At 48.7% G+C, this 15,896-nt stretch overlaps 1 protein-coding gene across 1 annotated transcript; it reads left to right on the forward strand.

Moving 5' to 3' along the window:
* The first annotated feature begins 53 nt into the window (after nt 1-53).
* Nucleotides 54-10,243, forward strand: PLAGL2 (PLAG1 like zinc finger 2). The gene is made up of 3 exons (XM_029222382.1): nt 54-142; nt 5,378-5,750; nt 8,905-10,243. Exons 2-3 carry the CDS (start codon nt 5,491-5,493, stop codon nt 10,133-10,135), a joined length of 1,491 nt encoding a protein of 496 aa, XP_029078215.1. The 5' UTR covers nt 54-142; nt 5,378-5,490; the 3' UTR covers nt 10,136-10,243.
* The last annotated feature ends 5,653 nt before the right edge of the window (nt 10,244-15,896 follow it).

Consider the following 15,896-nt stretch of genomic DNA (forward strand, 5'->3'; position numbering starts at 1 on the left):
GCCCCCTCCACGGGCAGAACGCCCGCTCGTGCGGCTCCCAGAATGCACCGCACAATGGCCCGACCGCCGCCACTACCGGGGCCTGAGCGGGCCTGGCGGAGCCCGAGCGCGGCCCGGCCCGCAGCGCGGGGCCCGGAGCGCGGTGAGTGTGGGCGAGGGCCCCGGGGGACGGCGGGGAGCGGGGCGGGAGGCAGTCTCGCTGCACCCGCGCGCCCGGCGCCCGGAGTGGCAGCGCCCCTCATCTCTGGCCCCTCAGCGCGGTCGCCCACACCCCCGACCCGAGGCCCCCTCTGCGCCAGCCCGGCCCAGATAGGCCCCAGGGTGACGAAAACTTTCCCCGGACCCGATACCTGGGTCTGGGGGACCTGAAGAAACCCCGCTGGCCCCCTCCCTTCCGAGACCTGGAGCCTCAGCCCTGGGGGGGGGGGTCCCCACTCCCGACCCCGCAGGCTCCCTGGAAACCCAGATAACGCGCTGCTGACCTTACCAGGGACCCGGGTCTGGGGGACGCAGATAAACTGCACCTGCTCTCTCCTCTCAGACACGCCTACCCGGACCCACATAACCCCCTTTCCTGCTCCAAATAGTTCGCTCTTTCTCCTCTGTTTCATTTCCCAGAACCACATAACCCCTTTTGAGGCTTCCCCCAATTATTTGGTTCTGGGGAACCCAAATAATTTCTACCTATAGTTCCCTCCTCGGCGATCGTACTCCCAAACTCTAGACAGCTTCCACCCGGTACCATTTTGAGACTCTTGAAATTCAGGGAATTCGCTTTTATCTTCAGCCCCTTTAACTCTCCAGCCCATGTAATCCATCCCCCACCCCCCACCGTCTCTCTTTCTTTGCGGAGGGTGGGGTGGGGGTCTCTTAGGGATCGAGATAACTTGCTCCTCCCTCCCTTCCATTCCTGAGACCTCCAGACTTCTTCCTGAATTTCTGTCCCTGGTCCGGCAGCCGTCTACCCCCAGCCCTCCCAGCCCAGGGGCGTTTAACCTTTCCCCCCATGCAGTATGGTGGTCTAGAAACGAACCAGAAGACAGGCTATCCCCTGCAAATCCTGTCCTGGCCCCATCTCGGTGGGGGAAAGGGACTTGTAAGGTGCAAGATAAGGGGACATCGGGTGTGGGGAGTTGGTACTTTCACCAGCAAGTGTTCCTGTGACCTGGCCTGTGTGTTTTCCCACCTGTCTGCCTGGGACTCTGAAAGAGTCTCGCCTGGGGTTGCTAACCCTACCGCCCAAGGTGAGGCCACGGGATTGGGTGGGGGGGGGTGTCTAATCAGGTTTCCTCTCGGGGAAAATGGGGCTGTTGTGAGTTGCAGCCATTTGCTCAAGGCCTCCTTAGGAGTGGGAGGCAGCGGGAATCAGAGGAAATCATGAATCAAAAGGACTCCAAAAAGGGTCCATCTACATCGATAGAAGAACTAGCAGCCCCTGTTAATCCTGTTTGATGTCTCCTGGAATGATGCAAGTCATTGAGACGCTTCAGCCTCCCTGTAATTTAATTCTCCCCCCCCCCACTCTGGAGTGTATGTGTGTTTGTGTGTGTGTTTTGTGGGGGGCAGCTATACCCATTTCCCCCTTTCCTTCTCACTGTTCTCCAGTCAGTCAGTGTGTCTTTTGGATTTGTTTCTGATGCCCAGGTCAGGACCTGTTTTTTATCTCTAAGTCTATTTATAATTTCCCAGTTGCTATTTTGGGTTCTGCTTAAGGGAAGATTGTGTCCACCGCAAGGAAAGTTCCTGGGTGTGTTTCCTCCTCGGCAGGTGTTGAATTGAGTTCTTCAGATCCCCAAGTAGCTCTTGGGCAGCAGGGATAAAAGCTATTTTAGGGTAGTCACTGAAGTGGAGCTGTTAATCCTCTGTGGGTCTCTCTAGTTAAGAACACTTACAGATTAACCCTTTCCTTGGTGCAGGGGCGCTATTTCTCAACAGTTTTGGGGGGAGGTTTGAGAGAATTCAACTGTGGCAGCAGAAGGTGGGAACATGCAACTCTATACAAAGGCAAAGATAATAGCTGCCTTTTGTTGGGTACTTAGAGCAAGCCAAGCCCTGTGCTGAGTCCTTTGCATACCTGACTAAAATAATCCTTACAACAAGCCTGTGAGGTAAGTATTTTTAGTTTTACAGATGAGGAAACAGGCTAATAATGGAGAAAGAACGCAGTCTCTATAGAGATGATGTAACACCATAAAAACTATAGTTTCATCAGAGGGCAGCAGGCATCATGGCACACAACAGAGGACAGACAGACGAGGAAGCGATTTGTCTCTTTTAAAGGCTTCCAAAGAGGGCCATACAGAGTTTTTAGCAAGCATTTGTATTTGGGGTATGGGGCCTTAATAATAGAGGAGATTCCTACAGTGAGGGAACTCAGGCCCAGGATATGGTGCTGGAGGAAGATAAAGTAAGGGGGACTGGCTCCGGGGGATGTGCTGAGGGTTAATTGTGAGGGAAAAGGGGAAGGCTGCATTCTGGGGAGATGCTGGGAAGGGAAGGAAACTCACTCTGAGGCCTGAGAAGACTCATCTAGGGAGGAAAAAAAAGTAGTACTATTCAGGCCCCGTGCGGAAAAGAGACACAGTTTAGACCTCAGAGACAGCACTGTTTGTATTTACACGTTTTATGTCAGACATTTCAAGAGTGTTTCACTGAATCTTCCATGAGAATTTTATAGGTAAGGAGAACAAATGTCTATTTTAGAAATTGAGGAAACTGAGGTTCAGAGAAACTACGTAACCTGCCCATGGTTTCACAGCCAGTAAGTGGCAGTCTTCTGATAGCAAGTCCAAGGTTCTTTCCACAATACCTCCCTCTTCATATCAGACTCCAGAAGGAATCTTAGGATGAAAATATACCGAGTCACACCAGTAACTGGGAGGGATTGATTGTGTTTGTTTTATGGGAACAGGTTCTGTCAGCTTCTGTAGTTGTTAAGGTTAGAGTATGAGACCAGAAGAGCAGCTTTGAAAGAGAAGCAGAATTTTTTCACAGTTTTGCAGAGGAAGATGTCTGAAGGAATAGGCCTTCGGATAATGTGGGAGAGGCCCAGGAATCTTCCTGGATGAAAGGAGTTTGCAGACAAGGGACAGAGGGAGAAAAACTAGATTTCCAGAAGGGTTCCTAAGGTAACGCTAAAGCCATAGCCCCATTAAGTGCAAATCAAGGCAAGCACATGGCTGCTGCCTTCCTTCTTTGGTTCTATCAGTACAACCTTGAGAGCTCTTCTTAGCCACCATCAGCCTCTTTCCTAGAAGCCCATTACTCTTCCAGCAGCAGCATACTAAACTGCTGTGTCTTGTTTGTGCTTGTTCAGGAAAACAGATGAGGTGGACGTGTGGGAGGTGGGGGACATACTGTTCTCTTTCTGAGTTTGTGTGGAATTTCCAAAGCTAGGCTCCTCTCTCACATCAGCCAAAGTGATGTGACTTGCTTCCCTCTGGCTGCCATTCCCAACTTTCCGGAGGCTGAGGTGCATGATTTCACATATTGACGGGGGGGTGGGGCAGAATTTGACTTTGAAGGTGGGGGAAATTCCCTTCAAACTAGATGTTCAAATTCGTGCTCGCTCTCTACCCAATTCCAAGCTGCCTAGTAATCACTGGTATTATAAACGGGTAATTCCACCCTTTGGAAGAAGGAGGGGACTTAAACGATGAAAGCCAGACATCAGAGGCCTTTGAGGTTTATCGTGAAGCAGGCAAATATGCCATGATGACTCGAAGGCTCAAGTGGGACTAGTTTTTACTGCTAACACGTGACTCACACAAAATGCAGCCACCTTTGTGCAGATCTTTCTAGGCAAATCTCCACTCGTGATAGGGAGATGTTTATCATATTACATTGCAGTGTTTCTTCAACAAGAGGAATGGTTCCTGAACAGGACGTAGCTTATGTTAATGATGAGCAAAGCTCTCTCGGGCATAAACCCGCTGATCCCATCATCTCGTTCACGGCCAGCCTGTTGGTTGAATGGTCACTGTGAGCAGCAGGTGCTAATGAGCTGAGCCAGCATTCTCTGGCCCACAGCTCGTTCGTGCAATTGGAGCCCTCCCCAGATGCTCATGGACAACCCCCAGATACCCCTTTTGCTCCCTTCACATGGAAAAGCCTCATGACCAAATTTTGGCATGACCTCTTCAAAGGAAATCCCCCTGTTATAGCAAGTTGCATTGGGGTTGGTAATCTCGTGTGATGAGCTTGTGAGTGTGAATGTGGCTCTGTTGTCCCCCTTTTGAGAATCAGTACGGTAATGCCCTTTCTCTCTTTCTCTGAGTTGAGTCAGGAAAGAAGTTGTGTCACCTTTGCTCCCCCGCCCCACTCCACAGCCCAGTAGAAAGCATCAGACTTCAAGATATTGGCTCCCCACTTTGGAACTCAGTTTAAACCAGAACTTCCTGAGCATGTTAGCCAATAAGAATCCACTTGCATTCAATGACTGATTTATTCATCTAAAAGAAAGTTGAAAGTCCTTTTCTAGATGCTAGGTGTGTGGAGATGAAAGAGATGTGATCTGAACTCTCAAAGAATCAGAGTTTTGTGATGGCGTCTAAGTTCTAATGCAAATGTGTTACTTGCTCATAATGGAGACATGCATGTGTTCTATGAGGGTCTTTGGGATCCTCAGCACCACTCAACACGTTGCGTGTTCAACGGACTTTGCTAAAGAAGTATGGTTTGGGCCCTGAGACCAAGAGACCCAGAGTGGTGGTTGAGGGCGGGACAGGACCAGTACTGGTTTAGTGGAAATGCTGAGTTTGCTGTTGCCTTCCTCAGACAGAACCTCTTGATGTTGATATGCTGCTAAGAAACACATCTGCTAAGGAACACATCTGGCGCAGGGGCTGACTCTCCAGGGTGTAAATTTCCTAAGTAATGGCTTCTTTCTCCTCTGATGCCTTTTGGGCATTTTATTGCTCCTTAGCACCTCTATGAGGAGAATTGTAGAAAGTGAGGAGGAGGTAGGGTGAAGAGGAGGAGGAGGTGCTGCTATTTCTAAATTTAGTGGAAAGGATGTAAAAGTGAAGTTGGAAGGGAAAGTCTGGAGTTTAGGGCTTTTACTTCCTCTGATTATCCTGTTTTCCTATTAGCCTAGGTGGTACTTGTAATAATAGTTACCACTAAGCACTAGGTGCCCAGCCTTCTGCTTAATGCTTTGTATTTATTATCTCATTTAATCCTCAAAAGATCCTTATGATGTAGGAGATTATTAAGCCCATTTTGTAAATGAGGGAACAGCTCAGGGAAATAAGTAATTGGCTGAAAGTCACATGGCTTCTAAGTGGAAGGGCTGGGATGGAACGGGGACCTCTCTGCCTCCAGAGCCCATGTTTTCATGGTATTGGGCTCCCTAACACCAGGTGTTCTGATGTTTCAGGTGAAGAGATTGTTTTCTGAAGGCTGCGTTGGAGGCTGTGACAGAGCACAGAGCCCTGTGGAGCTGATGGGGAGGCTTTCTCAATAACATGGCCCTTCGCCATTAGCCTTGCCATGACCACATTTTTCACCAGCGTACCCCCCTGGATTCAAGATGCAAAGCAGGAGGAGGAAGTGGGCTGGAAACTAGTTCCCAGGCCTCGGGGCCGGGAGGCGGAGAGTCAAGTGAAGTGCCAATGTGAAATCTCGGGGACACCCTTCTCAAATGGGGAGAAGCTGAGGCCTCAGAGCCTCCCCCATCCAGAGCAGAGACCGTATAGCTGCCCTCAGCTGCACTGTGGCAAGGCGTTTGCCTCCAAGTACAAGCTGTATAGGTAGGTGATACTCCCATACTTCTTCCTGCCCTGAGGTTTCCAGAGGATAAAGCCAGAGAGACTCCACTGAGTGTGGGACTTTATCTGTGGCAGAAGAGTAGAGGTTAATTTGTCCCATAAGTGTACCCTGAACGTCAGCCGTTTGAGGTCACTCACTGAAAAATAATGGTGGTATTTTTTATTCAAACACTAGAATCTGATGGGTACAATATCGGATAGCCACGAACAAACTAGATAGAATTTTTTTTTTTCAATACAGGTATACCTCATTGTATTGCACTTCACTTTATTGTACTTCTCAGATACTGCGATTTTTACAAATTGAAGGTTTGTGGCAACTCTCAGTCAAGAAAGTTGGCCCAGTTTTCCAACAGCATTTGCTCACTTCATGTCTCTGTGTCATGTTTTGGTAATTCTCACAAAAAAAGATTATAGCTTGCTGAAGGCTCAGATGATAGCTAGCATTTCTTAGCAATAAAGTATTTTTTAATTAAGTATATACATTGGTGTTTTAGACATAATGCTATTGCACACTTAATAGACCACAGTATAGTGTAAACATAACTTTTATATGCACTAGGAAACCAAAAAATTCATGTGACTCCTATTATTGTGATGTTCACTTTATCGCAGTGGTCTGGAACCAAACCTGCAATATCTCTGAGGTACGCCTGTGCTGCTTTCCCCACCTATGTCAGGTAATGGTCAGAATATTAGCCCCAAATTAGGAATCAGTTTTAGAAGTTTAGAAGGAAAAGGAGACCCTCAGATCCAATCTGTACATTTTAAAGTGCAGGCGCAGAGTGGAGAAGTAACTTACCCAAGGTCTATAGCTTCTTAGGTCCTGCAGTACCTCTTCTACTGAACTAGCATGCCACTCAGATGATTACTTATGTCTCTGTAGAGTCCCTGGTGTCCTCTGGGTTGGAAGATTTCCTGAAACTTCTAAGCCCAAGAACCCCTACTTAAAGTGAAATGGAATGTGAAAGCCCTGGTGTAAAGCAGATAATGACAGAGCAGCTTTGAAGGGAGGGGGGCCCGCTCGGACGTAATTTTGATTTTATCCTTGCCTTTCCGTCAGAGGACCATGAACATGCCCTTTACCAAAAATGTAGACTTCCCTGATGCACAGTCATTTATCTCTTGACTATTATTTATTGATCTCCTGCCACATACCAGGCACAGTGTTCAGTGATACGGACAGAATAGTGAGCCAGACAGATGGGGGTGCTGGCCCTCCTTGAGTTTACTGTCTAGTAGCAGGGACAGACAGTAAATGAGTAAATACAAGGACAGGATGACCACAGAAAGCCTCAGTTCCTTGTCTGGAAAACAGTTGATAGGAAGGAACTAAAACAGGTAACAGGGTAGCGTGTGGCCAGGATTGCCCTCATGACAGTTCTGTTGTCCTCAGGAATGCTTTGATTCTGTGTGCTCCTCTGTCTTAGGTGAATTCCAGTTGGGGCTGTCCTCTTAGACTTTCTTAGTGACAGTCTGAGTGTCAGTGGGAGGCTACAGGAAAGGTCCTAGGCCAGGAGACAGGAGCCTTGACTCCACCCTTAGTCACTGTAATTTAGGTGAATTACTAAACCTCTCTAGGCCTTTGTTTCCTCACCTTCAAAATGAGGGAAATAGACTGTGGATCACTCAGCATCTCCCTCTCATACGTTTTCATGCCAGTTGTGTCACAGGAGGTTAATAGTAACCCTCATAGGTGTGAGCATTCACACATAGCATGCGGGTAATGGGTACGATTGATAAGAATCACTGGGTGCTGTGCTAGAGACAGCAGTGGCATACCTAAGTGAACCTGGGTCTCAAAAAGGTCTGTGTTTAAATTCAGCCTCTGCCACTTACTGACTGGTGGGTGGGGCTGCCCTGTGTTTCAGCCTCTTAGGGAGAACAGCGTTAATCACACATCTCACACAGGGCTTGCAAACCGTGGGACTCCAAAGTCTTGCTGAGTTGATTCTGAATGTACTATGGAGCTCTGGATTGCAGTTCCCGGATTCGGAGCTGCTTTCCAGACAGAAAGGAGCAGGAGCAAACCAAGGGACACTGAGGTGCCAGATCACTAAAAAAAAGTTTTTAAATGTTGCTGCTGTGCTCGCTTCGGCAGCACATATGCTAAAATTGAATGTTGCTGCTTTGTGTGGCAAACAATTTAAATGGTACCAGTGGACATGCAGTGAAAAATGAATTGTCACACTCGAAGCCACTGTTCTCCTCCCCAAAGGCAGTTTCTTGTATGTCCTTGTTGAGACATTCAAACGTGTATTCCCTTCCTTCTTTATTTTCACAGGGGATTGTATTACAATACACACTATACTGAACTTCCTTTTTTGACTTGGCTCCCTATATCTTCGGATATTGTTCCAGATCAGGAAGTTTAGATACATTTCATTTTCCCTTTATTGTGTCATTTAAATTTTTATAAATACGCTTTTTTTTTGCAAAGGAAATGCATTCAAAATTCAAAAGGTATATAATGAAAATTCTCCATCACACCCATAAAAGCTGCCCATTTCTTCTCCGCATAGGTAGCCAGTGTTGTCAGTTTCTTGTGTAGCCTTCCAGAAATATTTTAAGCTCATACAAGCAAACATACATATATCTTCCCTCTTTTCATATGTATAGTACCATTCCATAGGCACTGTTCTGTCTCATGGGTTTTTTTGACTTAAGTGTATCTAGGAGCTTGTTACCTGTGGTACGTATAAAGCTGCCATTATTTTAAAAAGTTGAGTTGGGAATTCTCTGGTGGTCCAGTGGTTAGGACTCTGCGCTTTCACTGCTGAGGACCCAGGTTCGATCCCTGATCGGGGAACGAAGATCCCACAAGCCTCATGGCCAGAAAAAAAAAAAGTTGAGTCATTTTATGGACATAGAATAACTTAATCAATTCCCTATTGATGGACATTTAGATTGTTCCTGATTTTTTGCCACTAAAATCAGTGCTGCAAAGAATAGCAGTACATGTGATTTTGCAGGTGGTCAGGGATAGCTATAGAATACAGTTGGCGTGGTATTCCATTCCATTGCATGGCTGTACCATAGTTTTTGTGTCTGGTTGCCTGTTAGTGGACAACTCAGTTGTCTAGCCAGCCCTTGTGATCTCATTTCTTTCTCCTCTGTCCTCCATCCCTATCTCCAGGCACATGGCCACTCACTCAGCCCAGAAACCCCACCAGTGCATGTACTGTGATAAGATGTTTCACCGCAAGGATCATCTGCGGAACCACCTGCAGACCCATGACCCCAACAAAGAGGCCCTCCACTGTTCTGAGTGTGGTAAGAATTACAATACGAAGCTGGGCTACCGGCGCCACCTGGCCATGCATGCCGCCAGCAGTGGTGACCTCAGCTGCAAGGTGTGCCTGCAGACCTTCGAGAGTACCCAGGCCCTGCTAGAGCACCTGAAGGCCCACTCACGCCGGGTAGCAGGTGGCACCAAGGAGAAGAAGCACCCCTGTGACCACTGTGACCGGCGGTTCTATACTCGTAAGGATGTGCGGCGGCACCTGGTGGTCCACACAGGCCGGAAAGACTTCCTGTGCCAGTACTGTGCCCAGCGATTTGGCCGCAAAGACCACCTGACACGTCATGTCAAGAAGAGTCACTCGCAAGAGCTGCTCAAGATCAAGACAGAGCCAGTGGACATGTTAGGCCTACTCAGCTGCAGCTCCACAGTCAGTGTGAAGGAAGAGCTGAGCCCCGTGCTGTGCATGGCCTCTCGGGACGTGATGGGGGCCAAGGCCTTCCCTGGCATGTTGCCCATGGGCATGTATGGTGCCCACATCCCTACCATGCCCAGTGCGGGCGTGCCACACTCCCTGGTGCACAACACGCTGCCCATGGGTATGAGCTACCCTCTGGAGTCCTCACCTATCTCTTCCCCGGCTCAGCTTCCTCCAAAATACCAGCTTGGATCTACCTCATACTTGCCCGACAAATTGCCCAAAGTGGAGGTGGATAGTTTTCTGGCGGAGCTTCCTGGAAGCCTGTCTCTCTCATCCGCTGAACCCCAGCCCGCCTCACCTCAGCCGGCGGCAGCTGCGGCCCTCCTAGATGAAGCACTGCTCACCAAGAGCCCCGCCAACCTCTCTGAGGCCCTCTGCGCTGCTAATGTGGACTTCTCCCACTTACTGGGCTTTCTTCCTCTCAACCTGCCCCCGTGTAACCCACCCGGGGCCACAGGAGGCCTGGTCATGGGCTACTCCCAGGCCGAGGCGCAGCCCCTGCTCACCACTTTGCAAGCTCAGCCTCAAGATTCCCCGGGAGCTGGGGGACCGCTGAACTTTGGGCCTCTGCACTCCTTGCCCCCTGTCTTCACCTCTGGCCTGAGCACCACCACCCTGCCTCGTTTCCACCAGGCATTCCAGTAGCCCCAAGGAGGACCTCAGCTCAGTCTTGGCTCTGTCAGGGAGTCTCAGTATCTACCCCATATGCATCCCCCATGAAGGCAGCTGAGCTTTCAGAGCTGAGTTCAAAAAGAAAAATTTCAGTATCTGTATGGAGCACTTGGTTTGGGGGCTTGGGCTCCAGGATCAGTTCCAGGAGGAGCCTTGAGCCCCAACCCCATGAAAAGATTTCATACAATAGGACTTCAGGTATTTTTACTTTTTTTTTTTTTTTTTTTTTTTTTTAATCTGAATCGGGAGCCACACCTAGCCCTCTCCCTCTCCAAAGCATCAGAACCTCCTCCTCTTTGGAGAAGGGAGAGGGCTCTTGGAGACACAGAGGGTTTTACTTTGGATGACCTCTAGAGAAATAGCCCAAGAAGCCCGTCTTCTGGTCCCAGCCTGCAGACCCCACAGCAGTTGGTCAGGCCCTGCTGCAGCGGGTCCATCGCCTGCTTCCAACCAACAGGCAGGAGAGAGGGCCTCTGTTCTTCCCCATCACCTCCATCCCTCCTGTCCTAGCACCTCCATTTTCAGTGTTTTCCAGCAACGGTACCGTTTACACAGTCGCCTCAGACACACCATTTCACCTCCCTTGCTGAGCTGTATAGCCTTAGAATGATTGCAGTGAACATTGTTTACACACCGTGAATCCATTCCCACCAGTCCATTCCAGTTGGCACCAGCCGGAACCATTTGGTACCTGGTGTTAACTGGAGCCCTGTTTACAAGGCGGAGTCGGGTCTCACTGACTTCTCTTCACTTGAGGTCATATTTTTCCCCTGTGGGGAAATAAACTGACTTTGGACTGCTTCAGTCTCTGCCATCTTCCATGACTGTGTCTGTTCCTGCCTTCCTCGGCAGAGTCCACAGGAGACAGGCAAGAAGATTGGAGCGGTTTTCTCACAGGTCTGCAATTCTGTTTTTCTCCAAGTACGTCATGACCCCCTCATCCTCCTTTTGAACTGGAGAGGGGAAGAAGTGAAAGGCATGCCCACTTCCATCACCTCCCGCCCCAATTCTCTAATCTCCACCCTGAATGTCATGAGCTTTTATCATTAGTCTTGGAACGAGGGACTCCGGTTCTAGGCTGGTGTGGATAGCAAAGGAGGGGTTGAGACCTCATTTGTCTCTCTCCTGTCTCTTTTCCAGGAAGCTGTGGAATTGTTGGAAGAAGAGTTTTCAGAAAGTCAGGACTGGGCAGATAGTTGAGTCCTAATCTCTGGGTGTACATCATTGCCTCCCATACCAAACTTTTTTCTTTACGGTGTTCCTCCTCTTTCCCACTTTGCAGTCCCGTGGACTCAGGCCCACTGTGCCTGGGCTTCTCTGCTCTCCATCAAAGAACTTCCATCTTCCTTTTGTGGCCCCTCTCACTTTTGCCCCCAGTACTCAGCAAGTTTCTTGCAACAAATGATTAGTTCTTCTCTTCTGACTTGTGGGGCTCCCTGCCACAGACAGCACAGCTCTTGCCCAGCTGAACCCCACCCCTGCTTCATCTCAGTTCTGCATGGGCTTCGCTCTTCCCACTCGTGGAAGGGAGGCAGCTCAGGGACCACCAGTGTGGGGCCCTCTTGAGACACTGCCACTCTGATTCAGAAACACACTCCTACCTCTTTACTGTTAACTCCTACAGATGCAGCCAGCAGTTTCTGGGCGCTTCTCTCAGCAGGTGCCTCATACTGGCTTCTCCACTAGGGTTTCAGGACAAACTACCGAGGAACCGCCTCAGCCTCTTCCCAGTCCTCCCCCCGTCCCCCTTCTGTCTAGAAATCACTTTGGTTTATCATCAGGAACTGAGCAGGTCCAAGACCCAGCCTTCTGCTTCAGCCCAGGCCAGTACTCTTCCTTTGAGGTGAAAGCCTTATAATGTAGCTCCCTGGCCCTTGATTGGAAGCAATGTGGAGTGAATAAGCATGTTTTAATTTAGGCAGGCTAGTTTGGGATACCTTTTAAAAAAAAAAGACAAAACCAGATATAAAGGTGTCTGGCAAGATTAGAATCAGAGTAGGTGATTTGCTTCTAAAAATTAGTTTCAGTGAGTCCCAGGGACTAATTAAGGTTTACTTTTAAAAGCGTCCCCTTGGTACGCAGCCGCCTCCTGCATGCTGTGCATGTTATTGGGACTCGTATATAGGAAATGGTATGTGAGGATCCAAACAGGACTCTGCTGCCATTCTCCTTGTCGTCTCTGATCTTCATCACTAGACCCAGCAACCCTCAGCCCTCCCTGCCACCTTCCCTGCATCTTTCGTTTACAGAGGCAAATGGGCCTCTGGCCACAGAATATAAAGTCTTGGGCTGTTAGAAGAGTCGCCTCCTCTTTGCCTGCTCTTTCCTGTCCCTTCCTTGAATACTCTCCCCCATTAGTGATGCTGGGAAACTCATAGGACAGGCAAAGCAACTATTTAAAACCTTATAACTGGGGCCTTGCCCCTCCCCTCACTTCTTCCTTCCGTCCTATTCCTCTTTTCTTCTTCCTTCAATGCCCTTCCTACCCACAAGGAATTTTCCTATCACTGTGAACTTTGCTGGTGCAGAGGAACATTTGCCTTCACCTTTTTTTTTTTTTTTTTTTGGACCATAGACACCCAGCCATTTCTTAAACCTCCCCAAAATTTAAAAAAAGAAAAAAGTCCATATTGGCCTGGTTCAAAGGATAAGAATAGCTTTATCCTACTCAGTACCAAACCCACTTCAGTACCCTTACTGAGGCCATGAGAGCCTAGGGGTTTCTGCCCAGGACAGGAGCCACGGCATGTTGGCAGAGACCAAATGGGGACCAGGAAAAGGGGTGATGTTCCCTTCCCCCCACCACCTCCAACCTCTGTCAGCATGAGCTGCCTTGAACAGTGGCAGGCAACTCCCCCTCTGCACAGTAGCTGGTCAGGGTTGAGTGCAGTCCTGGGGGCCAGGGGATAGCATGCCCAGTTGTGTCAGCTCAGAGGATCTGTGCACATCTTAGAGATGTGAGAGGTAGGGAAAGGAATAACAATGAGGTTTTTTCCCTCACCCTTTTACAATGGCATTTTGTTAATGGAAATCTGGGAAGCAGGTGTGATTACTTCTTTTGCTCGTAGATATTGTCCTAAGTTGAAATTCTCTCACTGCCCTAAACTTTCCCCTAGTAGCCCTTTAAGTCTCCACCCCCCTTCTTTTTGGTAGCTGTTTTCTCCACCCTCTCTCCACCTCCTCTCTTATCTAGGAGCTGTTTTTAAGCACGATTTTTTTTTAACAGTTTATATTGTACAGGATCAATATTTTGCTTTTTAACAAGGATATTTATGTAATAAGAAACTTTGCCTTAGGCAGGTGTTGGCCAGAAAAGTCCAGATTCCTCTGGGACCCCACCCTGGCCTCTCCTGGAACTCTGAACCTGCTGTGGAAGGAATTGGCTGTAACCTCACCACTGGAGAGTAGGGTCTGTGGCGAGGGAAAGGGGTGTACTGGTGTGACAGGAGAAGGATCCACCATCATAATCTAGTGCCTCTATGGAGGGGTTTGGAAGAAGCATTCCAGTTCAGTTTCTTCGGGTGTGAGCTTCCTTCCTTAGCGGGTTCTCCCCATTAGTGCACCTCTCCACCTCCTACTGTTTGGCACTAGAACTCCTGAAACACCACTTCTCATACACCTCCCTCCCTCCTTCCCAGTGGTCAAGGCTTTGGAGCCACTCTTTCGGAACGCCAGATTATTTAAAGAGAGAAAAATACAAGACAAAACCTTCTAGCACTTTGTAAACACAGTGAATAACCTCTTGGAGTATTTTTGGCTTTATATAAAACAAGGTTTTTAATTGTAAAATATAAGTGCCATTAGAAAATGCACAGGGCCTATCTTTGTTAAAGTAGATTTTTCAATGTTCTGCAGAATTACATTTTCAAAAAAAAGTTTTTATAATGAAGTTGTTTATTAAAAACTTCTGAATGATGTGTTTGGAAGTTGTGAACCTGTTTGATTGGGAAGGGGTAGGAGAGAGCTTGAAGAACTGGAATCCAGACATCTTTAGCATCCAAGGGGATGATGAGTATAGGGCAGACAGTAACAACCTTTCACATTAGCACCTACAAACTTTGCACTTTGATATTAAAGATCTTTGAGGTAAGTGGCATCATGCCACCACTTAATATTTTTGGGTGCAAGAGTCAGAAAAACCAAATTGGCTTAAATGGTGAAATTTCATGTCACTGAAAATGCCAGATGAAGTGCAGTCTTGAGGTTAATATTGATCCAGCAGCTCAAACATGGTTGGCCTTAGCATTCCTGTGTTTGCCCTATCTTGTGCAGTTGTGACTTCATCCTCCAGCCCTTCAAAATGGTTTGTGCCTTTATGTAGGAGAAGAATGCTGCCATAATTCCAGTCATTTTCACACAGTGCTGACCACAAATGGAGAGGGACCCTTTCTGGGAGAGAGGAGTCCTTTATTCACGTAAGCGTCTCCTGCCTCGTTGGCCATGATGGCATTCTGTGCCATCCCAAAACCAGTCACTATAGGCCAGTGATGACGAGGCTGAGACAAGGGTTGGAGTAGTTTCTCAAAGGAAATTTGGGGTAGTGTTAGGATGAGGAATGGATGCTGGTTGTCCAAGAAAAAAATGTCATCCATTGCCCAAGGCGCACAGCTGGTAAGTGACAGAGCTAGGACCTAACCTTGACCACACTCGTGCCTACCCATTTGGTTCAGACAGACTCTTGAAAGACCATTATGGCTTCACCTGATGTTGCCTGGCCAGTCTCCAGTGAAGGTAGTCATCACTATTCCAGGCCCCATCTGAACTGAGATCCTCCTGTCCAGGGCTCAGACTGAGCTTGCTTTTCTGGGGTCTGGAGCCAGTGTTCATAGCCAAGCAGTGCAAATCACTCCAGAGACCAGCCCAAGAATTTATGGGACGTTAAGTGTTAATGTGTGTAACAGGTGCTTTATGTACAAAGGCAGTGGGCTGGCTGTTCATCTCTTTGGCCTTCTGTTTACTTGACTAACTGTCCACCCCAGTGGGTTGGATCCCTGCTAGGGCCCCAAGAGAATCCACCTTACCCTCTAGGGGATGCATACCCAGGAGTGGGTCTGGGGGCTCAAAGCTATCTTTTCCATTGGATGGGAGGAAGCTGAAGGCCTTCTGGAGGAGGTGGCAAGGACTTCCAGGTGAGCGGGTGGGGTACTGGGTGTATTGACCTCCATGGGCCACAAGTTTGGGAGCCGAGATCACAGGAGTGCAGGTGCACTTGCAGGATCAGGGCTGCAGGGGCTGGTCCATCCAGGCTCTTACCATCTGTGCACAGACCCTGCACTTCAGACTAGAGTTCACATTTGTGAAATGTCTGGAGCAGAGAAAGGGGTAGCCCCTAGGCCTAGAACGAGGTGAAGCCATGTCCACCCTTCAGCCTGTCAGCCCAGGACTCGTTCAGGGAAACCAGGCAGAGGCCCACTTGCTTCCTGGTCGGCAGCATTTGGGATCTTCCCTTGCCCTTAGATCCTTCTACTCAGACCTTGTTTCTGCCTTTCCCCACAAATATTTTGAGCACCTCTGTGTGCCGGACGATTACTATGCAAGTTTCAGTCTAGTCAGCCGCTGCAAAGGATGCCTCTTGAGTCCTCTGCACATGCCTGAGTAATTTATCCTGTGAAAGCTGCCCCAAGCCACAGTCGAGTGTGGGCATCAGCCGACTCCCACCTGTCCACCGCACATGCGGGGAACAGTAATTGCCTGGCGTGGTGGCTCTGGGGTTGGGCCTGATCCTGGGCGCCTG

The sequence above is a fragment of the Monodon monoceros genome, unplaced genomic scaffold (genome assembly GCF_005190385.1).
Source record: "Monodon monoceros isolate NGI ecotype Baffin Bay Population unplaced genomic scaffold, NGI_Narwhal_1 Super_Scaffold_13, whole genome shotgun sequence".
NCBI lineage: Eukaryota > Metazoa > Chordata > Mammalia > Artiodactyla > Monodontidae > Monodon > Monodon monoceros.